We start from the raw sequence: 16,988 nt of genomic DNA on the forward strand, positions 1-16,988 counted from the left end.
TTATTTATGTCACCCACCCGCCACCGCCACTGCCTTTTACGTATTTCCCAAGGAAAACAATTCTCGTGGTTAAATTATATTACTAGTCACCAAACTATTATCCTTTTTTATTTTGATTACCAAATTAAAGTTTTATAAATTTGATCACTAACATTTAGTATTTTTCAATTTTGATCATTGATAATTAAAAAATTATTTAAAAAATAGTTTTGAGTATCAAAGGACCAACTCAAAGATATTGATTTTAAAAGTCATAATTAATTATTTAAAAGATGAACCTCAAATATATTATATAAAATCTTAATATTTTAAATATAACTATAGAAATTATGGTACTTATAAGTATTAATAGTATTGCGCGTATTAATTCAAGTTTTTTGTTGATTTTTTTAAAGTTATATCTAGTTTAATTTATAGTTTTTTAAAAAATATACTTCAATTATGTATGTAGAAATATATTTATATATAAATATAAAAAATTTAAATAGTTAATTAGATAAAAAATAATTTAAATATTATATATAATTATAAAAAATAAAAAATATTAAATATTAAATTTATATTAAAAATATAAAACTTGTATTAACACATTAAAACGTGTATATTATTTTGAGTTGATTACATCATATGCCCTCAAAGACCTTCATTCTAAATTGGTCCATAAACTTTTAAATATTTTAATTTCATCCCCATACTATGACCTTTCTAAATTGGTCCCAAACTTTTTGAACATTCCAATTTCTTCTCGAACTTTACGTATATAATAATCACATCACTTGTTAATAAGATCGTTAGACCAAGTTATATTACTATATGTTTGGGGGGAAGCACAATTTAGGTTTAATTATGATTGAAACTAATTACATATTTGGAAAATTTTGAGGATAAAATTGAAATATTGAATAGTTTAGGAACCAGTATAGAAAGAGGGTCATAGTTTAAGGATAAAATTAGAATATTTAAAAATTTAAGTTCTAATTAAGAATGAGAGTCATTTTAGGGATGAAATTGAAGTATTTAAAAGTTTAAGTATCAATTTAAAATAAGGATTATAATTTAAGAACATGACCCAATTAACTCTATACTTCTGCAATGTTATAGTCATAAGCTTTTTACAATTCTTACTTCAAGTCTTGTTCATAGCTTTTCTATCCCAAACGCATATTAACACAGGAGCAAGCATCTTCCCCCAACTTCGGCATCAAGTAATTTTTTATTTATAAATGTAGATTTAATCTTTTTTATATTAAATAACCGAATTATAATAGTTTGCATTTATTTAAAACCTAAATCAAGCTTAAGATACAGTACAGCCCTGAATCGGAACACAATAGAAAACTGAACGAAATGACAAAAAAGGGCTGTGTAAAATCTGTGTTATCCGTTCCAACGCCTTAGCTAAGGAAGCAATCAGCACATAAATTGGAAGAAAAAAATATCAAATATCAAGCAAGGTTGGTATAAAAGCAAATCAACAACAGTTTATAGCAGAACTTAACAACATGAAATATAAGTTCCAACAAAAGTCCAAAATTAAAAGATAGTTGTCCTAGATGTAATAAAAGCAATATCTCTATCAAATGTAACCACCTCATTTCTTCTTGGCAGCAGACTTGGTGACCTTGGCACCAGTTGGATCCTTCTTCTCAACACTCTTGATGACACCGACAGCAACAGTCTGGCGCATGTCACGAACGGCAAAACGTCCAAGAGGTGGGTACCCGGAAAAAGTCTCAACAACCATGGGCTTGGTGGGAACCATCTTCACCATCCCGGCATCACCGTTTTTCAAGAACTTAGGCTCCTTCTCAAGTTCTTTACCAGATCGTCTATCGATCTTGGTCAACAGTTCAGCAAATTTGACAGCAATGTGGGAGGTGTGGCAGTCAAGGACGGGGGCATATCCATTTCCAATTTGGCCAGGGTGGTTCATGATGATCACCTGGGAGGTGAAGTTGGCAGCTTCCTTGGCAGGATCATCCTTGGAGTTTGACGCAACAAAACCACGCTTAAGATCCTTAACAGCAACATTCTTAACATTGAACCCAACATTGTCACCGGGGAGAGCTTCTGGGAGGGATTCATGGTGCATCTCGACAGACTTAACTTCAGTGGTTAGACCAGAGGGACCAAAAGTAACAACCATACCAGGCTTTAGGACACCAGTTTCAACACGACCAACAGGGACAGTTCCGATTCCGCCAATCTTGTAGACATCCTGAAGTGGGAGACGGAGTGGCTTGTCTGAGGGTCTCTTTGGCTCATTGATCTGGTCAAGAGCCTCAAGGAGAGTGGGACCCTTGTACCAGTCAAGGTTTGTAGACCTTTCAATCATGTTATCACCCTCAAAACCAGAGATGGGAACAAATGGTATCTTCTCTGGGTTGTAGCCAACTTTCTTAAGATAAGAAGAGACTTCCTTGACAATTTCATCATACCTCACTTTAGAGTACTTCGGGGTAGTTGCATCCATCTACACCAGATCACAATAAAAAATCAGTTACAGTTGCAAAATCACCACATTTATCAAAAGGGGACACCGGTACATCAATTACAATGTAATACAATAACTTTACCTTGTTGCAGCAGCAAATCATCTGCTTGACACCAAGGGTAAATGCAAGCAGAGCATGCTCACGTGTCTGGCCATCTTTAGAGATACCAGCTTCAAAGCCACCAGTGGTTGAGTCAATAATGAGTACCGCACAATCGGCCTGTGAGGTACCAGTGATCATGTTCTTTATAAAGTCGCGATGTCCAGGTGCATCAATGACAGTGCAATAGTATTTGGTGGTCTCAAACTTCCACAAGGCAATATCAATGGTAATACCACGTTCACGCTCAGCCTTGAGCTTGTCGAGCACCCAGGCATACTTGAATGACCTTTTATTCATTTCAGCAGCCTCCTTCTCGAACCTCTCAATCACACGCTTGTCAATACCACCAAGCTTATAGATCAAATGACCAGTGGTGGTCGACTTACCAGAGTCAACATGGCCAATGACCACAATGTTAATGTGAATCTTCTCCTTACCCATTATAAAACTCGGGAGAGAACCTGAAAATTGACAGCAACCAATTCACAAAACAAATCATACACAAATTCAAGATCAAACAAAACACAGTTCCATCGCCTAATATATGTGTATATTAATGAATAAAAAATAACAAATTCAACATCTGGTTTAAATAAAGATATAAAGAATAATTCAACTTAATTTCAAAAAGCGATCTATCCGAGTTAAAATTCAACAGGTTCAACAATGATAAAGAGTGGCCGCTGGGATTCGAACCCAGATCCTCCATAGATATGGTGTTCTTTCCACTAAACTACAGCCACTAGATCTTAAATATCTTTTTCCATAAAACCGATCAAAGTTTTGCATTCAAAACAGTAAAGCCTCAGAAAAAAATGGCTTACTATTTTGAAAATTTTCGTTAATAGATTTCACTTATTTTGCATTTGCTTCAGTAGATCAGTTATCACGTGAAAAATTATCTCAGACGGAATTTTAAAAATTTTAAACCATACAATTTAAACGAACACTGATGCATAAAAACACATCGATCAAATCAAACCAAACAAGAACCAGATCCGGGACTACGCAGAAGTATTATCCAGGGAAAAAAATCAAGTACAAAGAAGCAACTCGAACCGAGGAAAATAAAAATTAAATTTACATAAACAACAGCTAAATCACATAAAAATGAAACTAATATATCACCAAACAACCAATCAGATCTTATTATACCTCCAATCAATCAATAAAAGTTAAGAAATAATAAGAAGCGGATCTATACCTGTAAGCTTAAAAAGAAGACTAGTTGAGAATCGCTAAACAAAAAGCTCCCTACGTCGCAGCGCAAGAGAGCGTTGAAAGCAAATGATAGAGGAGAAGAAATGCAGCCTGCTTTAGCTTAAGTAGTCACTCTATCGGCTTTGGTTTAACTAGGGTTTTTTTCTTATCCGTTGGATTATTTTTAATCCAACGGTTAACATTTGATATCTCACATCAGCCGAATATTCTATGGTTCTTTCTGCGTAGGATTAGATGCCCTAATTTCGTAGGATTAGGTACCCTTCAACCTTTCGCAAAATTAAACGATTGCTCTTCAAACGAGCAATTCGATTAATTGATCGAATCTAATTATTCAAATTTCATTAATCGATTTTTTTAATTAATCGTTAACTGAATTAGATTTTTTCTAAAAAAATTTAACCGAACTGAACTATGTTCGGTTAATTGATTAGTTAACCAAATTAATTGAATTAATCAAAATTTATAAATAATATATAACTAATATATATTATATATTAAATATTAAATATTTTTTGGTTTATTCAGATAATTTTTTCAGTTAATTCGATAAAAACCAAGTTCAAACACTCGTAAATCTAAATAATATATATAATATATTAAATATTTAATAATTTCTGTTAATTCGGTTAATTAACCGATTTCGAACCGAATTAATCGAAACTTAAATTTAAAAAAAATATTAATCGTTAACCAATCAAAATCAAAATTAATCGACCGAAATTTCGATTTGATTGATTAATTCAATTTTTAACCGAACATTGAACACCCCCGACTTGAACAGCTGATTTTACCTTTTATTCTACATATTGCATGAATTGTACGATTTTAGTAATTGATAAATTATTATTTATTTTTAAAGTCTCATATTCGATTATCACATGTGTAAAAGATAGAAATGTTTAATGTTAAATAATTAATAATCTTTAAACAAATAACATATTATATTACTTTAAGTTAATAAAAAATTAATTTAATACATTATTAAGAATTCTAAATTATTTTATTTGATTGATATAAAATTATGATATTTAATTGATAAATGTAAAATTATTTAAGAGTGAAATTGACTAATAGGAAATAAGATTATGATCAATTTTATCGAAATATGGAATAGTATTATAATGTTTAGTTGTAGGAGCCTAAAATTATCTTAAAATATATTTTGTTAAATTATTCTTTTTTATAATTTTTTTTAAAAAAAATTAAGTCTTCTAATATTAAATCTGAAAAAAACGAGAGTAATAATATTTTTAATTTTCATAAATAAAGTTGAAAATTTTCAATTTAAAAAAAAATATGAGAGAAATATATGTCAATTTATAGTTATATAGTTTTCAAATTTATTTATTTTTTCATTTCCCATCTCTATCAAATAATAAAAAAATACAAATTCCTTTGGATATTTTTCCTTCTTATGAATTACACTAATAAAAATAAATAAATATATTTTCGATCTTTTAACATTCTACCTTTCAATTTTTCATCCCTTCACTTTTCTTTTCACTTTACCTTTAATGTTTTCAAACCTAAACATCTTACGTTGGATATATTAAGTTCAAATTGACAACTGAAAATTGCCTAAAATGGGTGAATTAGCTTTTTTAGAGTTTAGGGAGTAAGAAGTAAAATTATAGGAAAACTTACACATCAATTTATAATAATTCGACTTATCAACCAAGTCTACATCCACTACCTTAGCTCATCACTAAGGATTTTCCAACAAATTAACTAATTTGTTCTTTATTTTTCAAGGATAAAGAGATAACATTTACAACTCCCTAGTTTTCACTTGGATAAACTAGAAATAAAAACCCCATTACAAAGGATAAAATAATGTAAACAAGAAAACTCTTACAGGGTAGGTGTTTACAAGATTAAACTCACAAAAGCACAAATATTTACAAGAGAAAGGAAATGTAACACCCTTAACCCGTATCCGACTCGGATACGAATCCGATGCGTCACATTGACTTTTAAAAGTACTTTGACTCTTTAAAAATCCGATTGAAATTTGATAAAGAAAATAAAACTTAATAAAACACAGTTAAAATACATATCAGATTATCTAAACTTTACATTTATCGTACATGCCAACAACATTTACCATACACAATCACATACAATTTAAAATCTCTCTGATATGATAATCTTCAAAGGTATGTTGTCCTGCTCCTCGCTTACATGTATTACTTCTTGCATAACTTTGAACCTACGTGTGAAAACACTCACACGCTAAGTCGTTGACTTAGTGAGGCATTATAAGTACTATGACTCTATAAAACATTTGTATACTTTTATAAAAGAAAGGTTAAATTATCAAAAGTCACCAGTGTTATAACTTATAACATCTCTTATTAATTACTGAAGAATTTATACTTATTTTATTCTTGATTATATCTTCAAGTCATTTCTCATATAGACTTTTAGTTTCATATAAACTACATAGAATGATATATTTTTCATTTTATAACCATTTGTTTAATTTACCCAAACGTATAATACAGAGAACTCTAGGTATTTGAGTACATTGAGGTTGTGCACTAATGCTGTCACCACAGCTCGTAATTTGCACCGAAGTGCCACATAATTGTCATGAATGACCACATAGGTTTGCACCGAAGTGCCACATTTTGTCCCAAATGACCACATAGGTTTGCACATAAGTGTCACATAATTATCCCAGAGGACCACATAATTGTCCCGGAGGACCACATAAAACCCTCGACTCTTGGCATGCCAACTATACCTCTAATCCTCATACATATACTTTGGGCTATTAATCATATAATTATGTTCAATCATTATTCAAAGTGTTTCTTATTCACATAGTTACTCTCACATAGAGTTATTTTCACATTCACTTGTTCAAAGTTCACATTTTCACTTGCAATTTATGTTCCATGGAACATATTCACATAACACATATTCATATAATCTTTCACATACATCTTATTCACATAGCATTCTCAAATGTTATTATTTATTCACAATCAAACATTTATTCATGATATATTATTTCATAAAGCAATTATCGTTATTTTCATTTAATGACATATATCATATTTTCATAGTGATTTACATAATTATTTAATATCACATATCATTATTCAACGAATTCATTTTCTTGTATAAAACATAATCATATAAAAACTCTTCACATATAATAATATCATTTCATCTTTTTCAAAACATTTTAGGTTGGCTTATCACAAGCCTTCCGTCAAACATCAATAAATTATGTAAATAGCACTTACCTTTGCCTCATTGAAATCCTAAGCGAATTCCATAACACTTTTGGATAAGTACTTAATATGTCGAGCTGATCGGAAGCTGATTACGATCAACCACTACACAAAACAAATCAAAAATCAATATCGTTCTTGAAATCATTATATCCAATCAGAATAACTTGTGATACAAGAAACTTTTACTTTTCATTTCATGCCTAGAAGTATCGGTACTATCCCTTCAGTACCGAAACTTCTCTTCAAGGGTATCAATGCCTCCTCAAGGTACCGATACCAAAAGGACATTCGATGTTTGCATCTTAAAATTGGTATCGATATCATTCTTCGGGGTATCGATACTACCCTTACAGTATCGATACCTCTTCAACAGGTATCGATACTACCCTCAAATTTCACAAATTTTCCCTTAAAGTATCAGATTGTTCTGACGGTATCGATACTCGAAGCCCATAATTGCCATTTTCACTTCGAAAATCACCAAAAACTCCTCGCAGTCTCTTATATCATCCTTCATTAAGTCCTTAAACTATACTTCTTTCATTCAAACCAACTTGTCATCAATTACTACTCTTAAACATACCAAATTCCAGCCAAAAATCTTATCTCTAAAAATTATACCATATTTTCAACCAAGCTTTTAATCATTTCTAATACTCCCAACCCTTTGATTAGCTCATTGACAAGTCAAATATCTTAATAGAACTTCAAAAACCACTCTATATCAAAATTTCATTTCTACACTCATTTTACCAATTCATCTCTAATTTGCTCATCTTGTTGTTTTAATCTTATATAAGCTTTTCTTAAGCTTATATAACACCCAAACTTCCAATACCCAACCAAAAATTGAAGAAACCCACAAATTTACAAAAACTTACCTTTAGCCATGGAGTTCACAGCATGAAGAAGAAGAGAACATAAATGGTTCCAGAATTTTCCTCCTTATCCATGTGTTATATCCCTTAAAAGAGAGAGAAGATAAAATCTTTTAGGTGAAAATACCATAATGCCCTTCCACTAATCCAAATTTAATATCAAGTCATGTTCGAAAATTTTCAAATAAATTCTTGAAATTTCAAATTATTCTAATTAAACCGCTAAATTTTGAGTTCTTACATTTTCACTGACCCGATGATTGGGATGTTACAAATCTCCCCCTTAAGAAAATTCATCCTTGAATTTTCATTACAAAGAGGTGAAGATATTGCATCTTTATTTCTTTTTCACGTTCTCAGTAGCTTCTTCCACTTTATGGTTTCTCTAAGAACCTTAACTATCAGAAACGTTATGTTTTTTAACTGCTTGATTTCATATGCTAAAATTTGAACCAGTTTCTCTTCGTAAACTAAGCTAGATTGAACTTTTATCACATCTGGAGCTATGATGCGTGCAGGATCTAATCGATATCGCTGAAGCATAGACACATGGAAGAAATTATGAATCTTTCCATCTCTGATGGCAACGCTAACTGTTATACCACTATCCAATCCTCTTAAGAACTTTATAAAGTCCAATGAACTTAATAGTAAGTTTTCTTTAACGTCCAAAGCGAAAAACTTCCTTCCAATGTGATACTTGCAGAAACACTTTGTCACCTACTTGAACTCAATTTCTTTGATCAAGTCTGGCTGCACTACGTCTCAATTTCAATTTGAACCATCTTAATGGTGTTTGACATTTCCTTTTACATAAAACTTCACATAAACTATCTTGATACCTTTCTTAAACTTGCTGACATACCACTCACTAAAATAAACCAACTTGATGAATTTTTTTTAGACAATCACATAATCAACATGTAACCCCCTCAGACCGATGCGGATAGCCCGATCTGATCTGAAGTGTCACATTAGGCCACCGGAGTGTCCCACTGTAAAAATAGCGGAAAATTTAAAACTTTTGTCAAAACATGTAACTCATAAAATGATTTATCATTATGCAAAAATAAAACAGGTTTTTCAAACTCATATATAAAATAGAATACAATCTACATGCCCCATAATCACATGTACCATACTCTGCAAGCAACTCCGGAAGAACTCCCTTACTGATGTTGATAGTTGTACTAGTACAATGCTTTTAACCTGCAATGGTGAGTAATAGAGTGAGCTTCGAAAAGCTCAGTAATACAAAACTACCAGATGATGCTATAGGACATGCAGATAAATGAAAGGCCATATAGTTTTCTTCTTGAATCAGACGTATACAAATTTTCGGTAAAGTTGAGGTTCCACTGGTAGTTCATCGATTTGAAGCCATGAAGACCACAATTCATAGGAATCATTCAAAGTATGACATTTACAGGAGATCGAATAGGATGTCTAGTGTGTTCCAACAGTACCATAAAATCATAATAGGTACACTGATCAAATGATAGTTCAGTAAATCTCATAAATCATACTGTAGTAGAGCTTTTTAAACTCGTAGTTTAAAACCATTGTATAAATAGTTAACCTAAGGGAACATCTTAGGGCCTGAGAGCCTACCCAAGAAAGTTCGGGGCCACGGGGCCTACCTAAGAACATATCTTAGGGTCGCAGGGCCTACCCGAGAATGATCTCAGGGCCGCAGAGCCTACCTAAGAGTCACATTAAGTCCATAAAATTTTCCAGCTTGATCAGAGTTGTACTTTACAAATATGTATATCCAAGATACAATTTATATCGTGATACAAATCCATAAGCCATCACCATTAAGTCGGTGCATCTAAAAAATAGTAACCATAAATTTTAGTATACCTCATGTTAAAACAATAAAATAATTTATTAAAATATAAGGAACACACTAGAGAAATCCCAATATTTATCAGAGGCATTTTGTAGTCATCATTTTGGATAACAGAAAACTTATGCAATTTTATCAGATTCCAGGAACGAGGTCCTATTGAAGAGAATCGGTTACTAACTGATCTAATCAGACATTTAAGGTTGATACTTTAGAATCCCACTATGTTTTCATGTGCATCCGGAAATACTGGAGTGATTTGAGTCGAAAAAGAAGAAACGAATATTCAGGGCAATTACCATCCATGACAATCGATCAGATTATCGAACAACTTGAGCTGAACAACTCTAAGAACTGATGCATATCGACTGGTCAATTCATTTCCTTTCCTGGTATTCACTCTATAATACCGACAATTCTTGTCCATAAATCATCTTCAGAATCACCGCTAAATATACCCTAAGGTATCGAACATGCATCCCTATAATCTTTATTTTCTTTCCACATTACAATAATATCAAGAATTGATGACGTATTTGATTCTTAGTTCATAACCATAAGGACAGTACATCATACAAGTTTATTGTATTTCCAAACTCATCCAATTACTTACTAAATTCTCCATCATTAACGTTCCTTGGTTCATTTAGCAATTAATGTTATCTCGATTACTTTAGAGTTTTCCAGAGTAATTCAGACACTTCTGAGTTTCGGATACATGTTATACTTCCGTTCAGTTCACTTTGGTCATATACTAAAATCATTTTGGTATTCATGATTGATTTATCTCACGAATATCCACTTTTTAATATCGAATGCACTCTATCATTGAGCTGAGCTGAGTACTTCTATAATTATCATCAATCCAAACTTGAGGATACAAACTAGCATTCAAGTGATACATATGCCATTCAAGTACTGATATAGTACTAACATTGTTTAACCGGTATAAGTTGCGTTTCATAACTTTAAAGAGCAGTACAACATCCATGTTTATTTGAATTTCTTAATTAATCCAAGACATTTACTTAGTCTAAACCATAAGGGTATTTTGGTCATTTTGGTGCTCAATGTTTTTCCATTCATTTCAAAGCTTGATGATAACTATTCATTTTTGAACTTGGTGATATTCTTGAGTCATTCCATTTCAAGGGTATTTCGGTCATTTTATAGATCCCACATATTTTAATCAGTTCATTTCGTCCGATCTTATTATCGAATTCAAACTTATCATTTATTTCAGTCATTTTGAACAATTTTGTCAAGAAAGCACCATCGATAAATTATTCTTCATGAATTTACTCATAACGTGGAGATTTATGGATTATCAGAAATTTTTCGTATAAATGTATAACTTAACGATGAAACTAGTAATTCATCGATTTAAGCATTACTTCTTGAGTACTTTTCCAATCAGGGTCAATTTGGGCTACTTTTCCCTCTCAAAGGTAATTTCGTAATTTCATAACCATATAATTTTGGTATTAAAATTCTTAACAAAAATACTTATAATTCAGAGATTCTAGGGTTTATCTCTTTTTCGAATAATCTTTAAACTTTAAAAATATTCCTTATCAAACTTCTAGTATATTGTACAAGCCATCTTGGGTTTAGAAATCAATTATCTAGATTTCCTAAGCAAACTAGCATTTCAATTCACATCAGTAGTTTCATCAGATCAATATGTCTTTACAAGTTCTTATCCAACTTCCATGGTCAATTCTTGTCTTTTTACAACATAAGGGTATTTTTATAATTTATCACTTAAATAAGAGTATTTTCATACTTTATCAAATGAGGTAATATACATTACAATCCAATGTTGATTCCCATATCACTTAATCTAATAACTTGTAATTGAATTCAAACCGTCTTTCAATTTCTTGTACTAGTCATCTGATCCATATTCAGATACCGAGTTTTTACCATATTCGAATCAAATGTAAAACTTCATTAATTACACATATTAGACCAAACATTTGCATTCATGCATTTACCAATATTCACATATTCCATAAAGTATAAAGAGGTAGTAAAGTATTACCTCGATTTCTGTGCCATACTGGTCGACCATAAAAATTCCATTCGAACAACCTCAATCTTTAATTTAGCTTCCAATAATTCCTCAGATACATAACAATAAATATTTCATCAAAAACGGGGCTTAATTCTAAAAAACGGATCGAATTGGGTGATTAATCAGTGAAAAACATCTTACCGGGTTTGAATTTAGCGAAACGAACCTCAAATTCGAAACATCAACAAAACCCAAAATATTAGTCTTAAATTCCAGCTCACCAACTTGATTTCTAGCTTCCAATCTTTTTCTAACGAACGCGAATAATTTATTGTACAAATACAACTTCCAATAATTTTCCTCGCCATAAAAAATAACTTATTAGAATCTAATTAATAATTTGGAAACCCAATTTGCATAACTCAAAACTTGAAGAGCTAGTAATATTTAATTACTAACATCATGGACTAAATTGATATTGTAAAAACTATTATGTCATAACTATAACCACTTGGAAACTAAGAGACATGGTAAAGATCTCACCAAACTTGGATGCCATACCTTGTGGTTTACCCCTTTTTGCATGTTATCTTCAATTCCCCCACAACCCACGTGTATTATTTCATTCCACAATTTCTTTTCCATTCTATTACTTAATATTTAAAGCTTCAAGCCATACTCTGCATATGAACAAGGAAGCCTCGTCGATAGGTAGTTGAATGCCGACGACCACCGTATCAACCGTTGTCACTAGTCGTCGTCCAAGAACCAACATACATGGTTTGAATCGCATCAAACTCTTCATTATGAATCCAACCTCCGAATACTTTGATTCGTACATATCACATTCCAGGTTCTGCATTTTCGCTCAAGCCATGGAGTATTTTTCTGTCTCCGTGTTGTTTCCGGCAAACAATGGACAATCGGAATCCGAATGCTCTAAGTTAACAAAAGATGATTCCTCAGGTCTTGTAGAATCTTTTGCGGGTTCATTGTTGTGGTCTTCTTGAACACCGGTGATTACGCCGATATCAGAAAATGAGATGTTTCTTATCTTCTTCTCTTTGTACGATTGGTTTATAGAGCATGGCTCGGCGTATAAACTTGCTTTTGGATCAAAATCTTTTGTCGTTGTATCAGATTCTATATCACGAATGAGGCATAAGAAAGCGAAACTATGGAGGGTCTTTAGCCAACATTGATCTGTCGTAGCTAAGTCCACCATCCCTAGGAGCTGTCTCAATCCAGAACCGGTCAAAGAGTCCAAGAGATGTATCAATTACCAGAAAGTGCACCACTCGATTTCCATCGTGAGAGATGAAGTGGCAATACCATGCATATAGACTCCTTGCACTACCTCTTGTCTCCTTCAAGAATCACTTGGGAGAAACCCATGTCCAAAGAAAACTCTACTGAATGCGAGTTAGACATAGCTTTCGCTCCAAAATTCCATAAGAGGCAGCCGAGGAAAGAGTCAGAGATGAAGCAATTGTAGTGGATACTAAGACAACTTTCTCGGTGGGATTTAGTGGATACAAAAGCTTGCCAAAGTGAAAGCTTAAAGTAATGGATTCCACTAAAATATCATTATCCTTATTTAAAAAAAATATATCCATTCAAGTTATGGTTCCCAATATTTGAAATATATATATATATAAACAAATCCATTCCCTATATTCAATCAATCATTCATCCTACAATTTGTCCACATTCTACCTAACTCATTATCTTCAATTTGTTTAATAACTTAATGGTCTAATAAAATAATTATTTGCCAACCAAACATCATATCATTTCATATATTTTAAACTTAAAGAAATCTAACCCCATATTAGGGTGTGACACAACACTTTCCAAAAATAGATCTTACCTTTAAGCTTTGTCCTATCAGTTATCACATTTACCTTTCATGTAGTAATGATCAACACTTTCTCATTCTTGCCAGAACTTAATCTCTTTCCCTTCTTTTCACTCATTCGATTTCGCACATACTCTTGACTTTTAAAATCAACATAATATAATGTCATTCATCACTTAATTAGGGGGTGTTATAACAATCAATATCTACAAATATTATCAACTCAAGATCAAAATTTAGTCATTTTTTTACTTAATTCTCTAATTACTTTGCAGAACTAGAACCTTTCCTCTCGTGCAAAAACATATTCATTCCCAGATTCTAATCATACCAACCTCGAAACTTATGTCGATATCTTTTGCAACACCATAACCTTTTCTTAACACATAACAATCCAAAGAAGTACTATGTTTATCCTCAACAACTTGGTCACAGAAATGTAATTATTGCTTATATTCTTATCCTATTAGCTGAGTCTACATGGTAAAAGAATACAACTTTAGCAAATCCACACTTATGCTTGGCAATATAGCATACAAATTTTCTCAGGGTCCTTTAAACTCAATCACATATGCCTTAACATAACTTTTAAAATCTGAATAAACTAATCGGACCAACCCTTTAACTATAGATGGAAAATAATGTAAAATATAAATCAAGTTCCGAAGGTCTTACTCAAATAATTTCAAACCTTGAAGTAAACTTTATATATCATCAGATACAATTAAACTGACACTCCATATAGTCTAACTATCTCTTTAATGTATAGTTCCACATACTTATCCAATGAAAAATCATTTGGAACAGGAATGAAATACACAATCTTCGTTGAATACTCCACACTTCGATATTCAAATATAACCCAGTTACAAAATACATCGTAACTTTTTCTCAATACTATTGAGAACTGAAAATTATATACTTCCATTACAAACTTATAATCTACACCTCACAATAACCCTTATCATACTTGATTCTTTAGACTCATTCACTTAAATTCCTTAATAAATCGAAACCACCTGGCAACATAGGTCATTTCTTTTTCTTCATGCTCCATAACTCTTCTTATATCGATATGAGAAGTCTTATCATACCTTCATAACTTTAATATTCAACAATGCTTGCATAGAACCTTATTCTTTATCATTTCTTATTTGAATTTTTTCTCCTCTTGGTTCATCAAGGACTAGATTCACATACTTACTCAACCATTTAAACTACTTCTACCACTTCAACTTGTATAATTTCTAAGGAATTTTCCAATTCCAAGTTATCACATTTACACTTAGACCGAACTTGTTATTCTAATTCTTGATTTCATATAACTAAAAATTTTGAACTCCTTATTCAATTTTCAAAATGAATTTCTCTTACTTCCAACGAAGTCCACTTGTATATTCTGTTTACTTCTTAAGAATCATTTCCAAATATACTTTGATACACTGCACTTAATTGTCTGACTTATTTTTCTCAACTATTAATTTCCAAGTACTAAGACATACTTTGCATTTCCTTGTTTCTTACTAATCCAAATAACTATTATCTCATTACTAATAAATTACTTAGTAAGGAGGGGTCTTAGAAAGTTTCTCGATGAATCTTTTTAATAATCATCTAAGTCCAATGGATTTTGAATTCATAATAACTTTTTCAACTTTCACTCAATCATATCTCGTACATCAATTATACTTTCGAGCATTCACCATTAACTTATTTAAGAAAGTTTAAACCCTTAATAAAAATTCTACTTCATGTCCTTACTTTATCTCGAGCAATCTATTCGAGCTTAACAATGACAATATCTAATCCTCAATCAAAATTAATTTAAAACCTTGATAACGACTTATATGGTATTTATCATCGCCCTTGTGGCTAATAACATTTAATCATTACTATATTTTGCTTTTCATGCTTTCCCAATTGAGTGAACTATAGACTCGTTTCAATTTACTCTTTATCTATTGGTAGAATATTCCTTTTTCCAAACTAAGGAAAATTTAGCACATCACTAACTCTTTTAACCGAACAAAAGATTATAAATCCCCAGAAGAGGATACTTATTCTTCTATGTTACTTTACTTAATAGAAGACAATTCATCCAAAATTTATAACTCATCTTTCTTTTCATAATAACCCTAATGCTTTCCAAATGACATACTTAGTCTGTAAATCTCTGGCCTTATCAACCATATATCAATATCTTAATAAGAGCTACTTTCAAAAATCCCAGATGGAAACATGTTTACTCTTTGTATCACACTTAATCCATTATACACATACTTGACCTCTTAGCAGTGAAATTAGTTCCTCCAACTTTTCCATTTTAAAACAATAGAGATCAGTACACGAAATTTTCTCGTAAAAATCCACAGAAACAAGACATTCCTGAACTAAATCTTTAAACTCGATACTTCTAAACCTTTTTAACTCTAAAACAACATTTATTCTAATAATACGATGGAGTAGATGATTGAAAACACTTCAGAATAACGTCCAACATCCAATAAATACTCTCTGAGACTTCGACTATTCACTTTGTCGAGTTACTACATCTCTTATCAACTCTATTTCCCATTTCACTTCGGATAACTTCTTAGTCTTAAATCTATTAAACTATAATCATTTAACTATACTATCAAGAACAACATACTCCTTATACTATCAAATCAGAGATTTTTGTTATATCATTGGCATATACAAACCAAACAAATTTAAAAGTCGACCGACCGGTCTATTGAAAAAACTTGACTCAACCTAAGCTCTGATACCATTAAATGTGACACCCCTAACCCGTATCCGACCCGGATACGAATCCGAGACGTCACATTAACTTTTAAAAGTACTTTGACTCTTTAAAAATTTGATTGAAATTTGATAAAGAAAACAAAACTTAATAAAACACAGTTAAAATACATATCAGAGTATTTAAACTTTACATTTATCATACATGCCAACAACATTTACCATACTCAATAACATACAATTTAAAATCTCTATGATCTGGTAATTTTCAAAGGTATGTTGTCATGCTCCTCACTTACATATATTACTCCTTGCATAACTTTGAATCTACGTGTGAAAATACTCACATACTAAGTCGATGACTTAGTGAGACATTATAAGTACTATGACACTATAAAATATTTGTATACTTTTATAAAAGAAATGTTATATTATCAAAAGTTACCAGTGTTATAACTTTTAACCTCTCTTATTAATTATTGAAGAATTTATACTTATTTTATTCTAGATTATATCTTCATGTCATTTCTCATATAGACTTTTAGTTTCATATAAACTACATAGAACTGATACATTTT

At 31.5% G+C, this 16,988-nt stretch overlaps 1 protein-coding gene across 2 annotated transcripts; it reads right to left on the minus strand.

The window, feature by feature from the left end:
* Positions 1-1,539: 1,539 nt before the first annotated feature.
* Positions 1,540-3,900, minus strand: LOC120146055 (elongation factor 1-alpha-like). Of its 2 annotated transcripts, none has more exons than XM_039159725.1 (3): positions 3,802-3,900; positions 2,577-3,058; positions 1,540-2,473 (listed from the first exon to the last, which is right to left on the minus strand). In XM_039159725.1, the coding sequence occupies exons 2-3, from the start codon at positions 3,036-3,038 to the stop codon at positions 1,592-1,594; spliced, it is 1,344 nt and encodes a 447-aa protein (XP_039015656.1). In that variant the 5' UTR covers positions 3,039-3,058; positions 3,802-3,900; the 3' UTR covers positions 1,540-1,591. The 2 variants fall into 2 exon arrangements, with proteins under 2 accessions (XP_039015656.1, XP_039015657.1); XM_039159726.1 differs by having other exon boundaries at positions 2,577-3,065; positions 3,822-3,855.
* Between the last annotated feature and the right edge of the window lie 13,088 nt (positions 3,901-16,988).

The sequence above is a fragment of the Hibiscus syriacus genome, unplaced genomic scaffold (genome assembly GCF_006381635.1).
Source record: "Hibiscus syriacus cultivar Baekdansim isolate YM2019G1 unplaced genomic scaffold, ASM638163v2 tig00110895_pilon, whole genome shotgun sequence".
In the NCBI taxonomy this organism is placed as follows: domain Eukaryota; kingdom Viridiplantae; phylum Streptophyta; class Magnoliopsida; order Malvales; family Malvaceae; genus Hibiscus; species Hibiscus syriacus.

Coding starts and splice junctions, on each gene's coding strand:
- LOC120146055 (XM_039159725.1), bottom strand. CDS start 3,038: ATGGGTAAGGAGAAGATTCACATTAACATTGTGGTCATTGGCCATGTT. Junction 2,474..2,576: donor TGATTTGCTGCTGCAACAAG/GTAAAGTTATTG, acceptor GATCTGGTGTAG/ATGGATGCAACTACCCCGAA.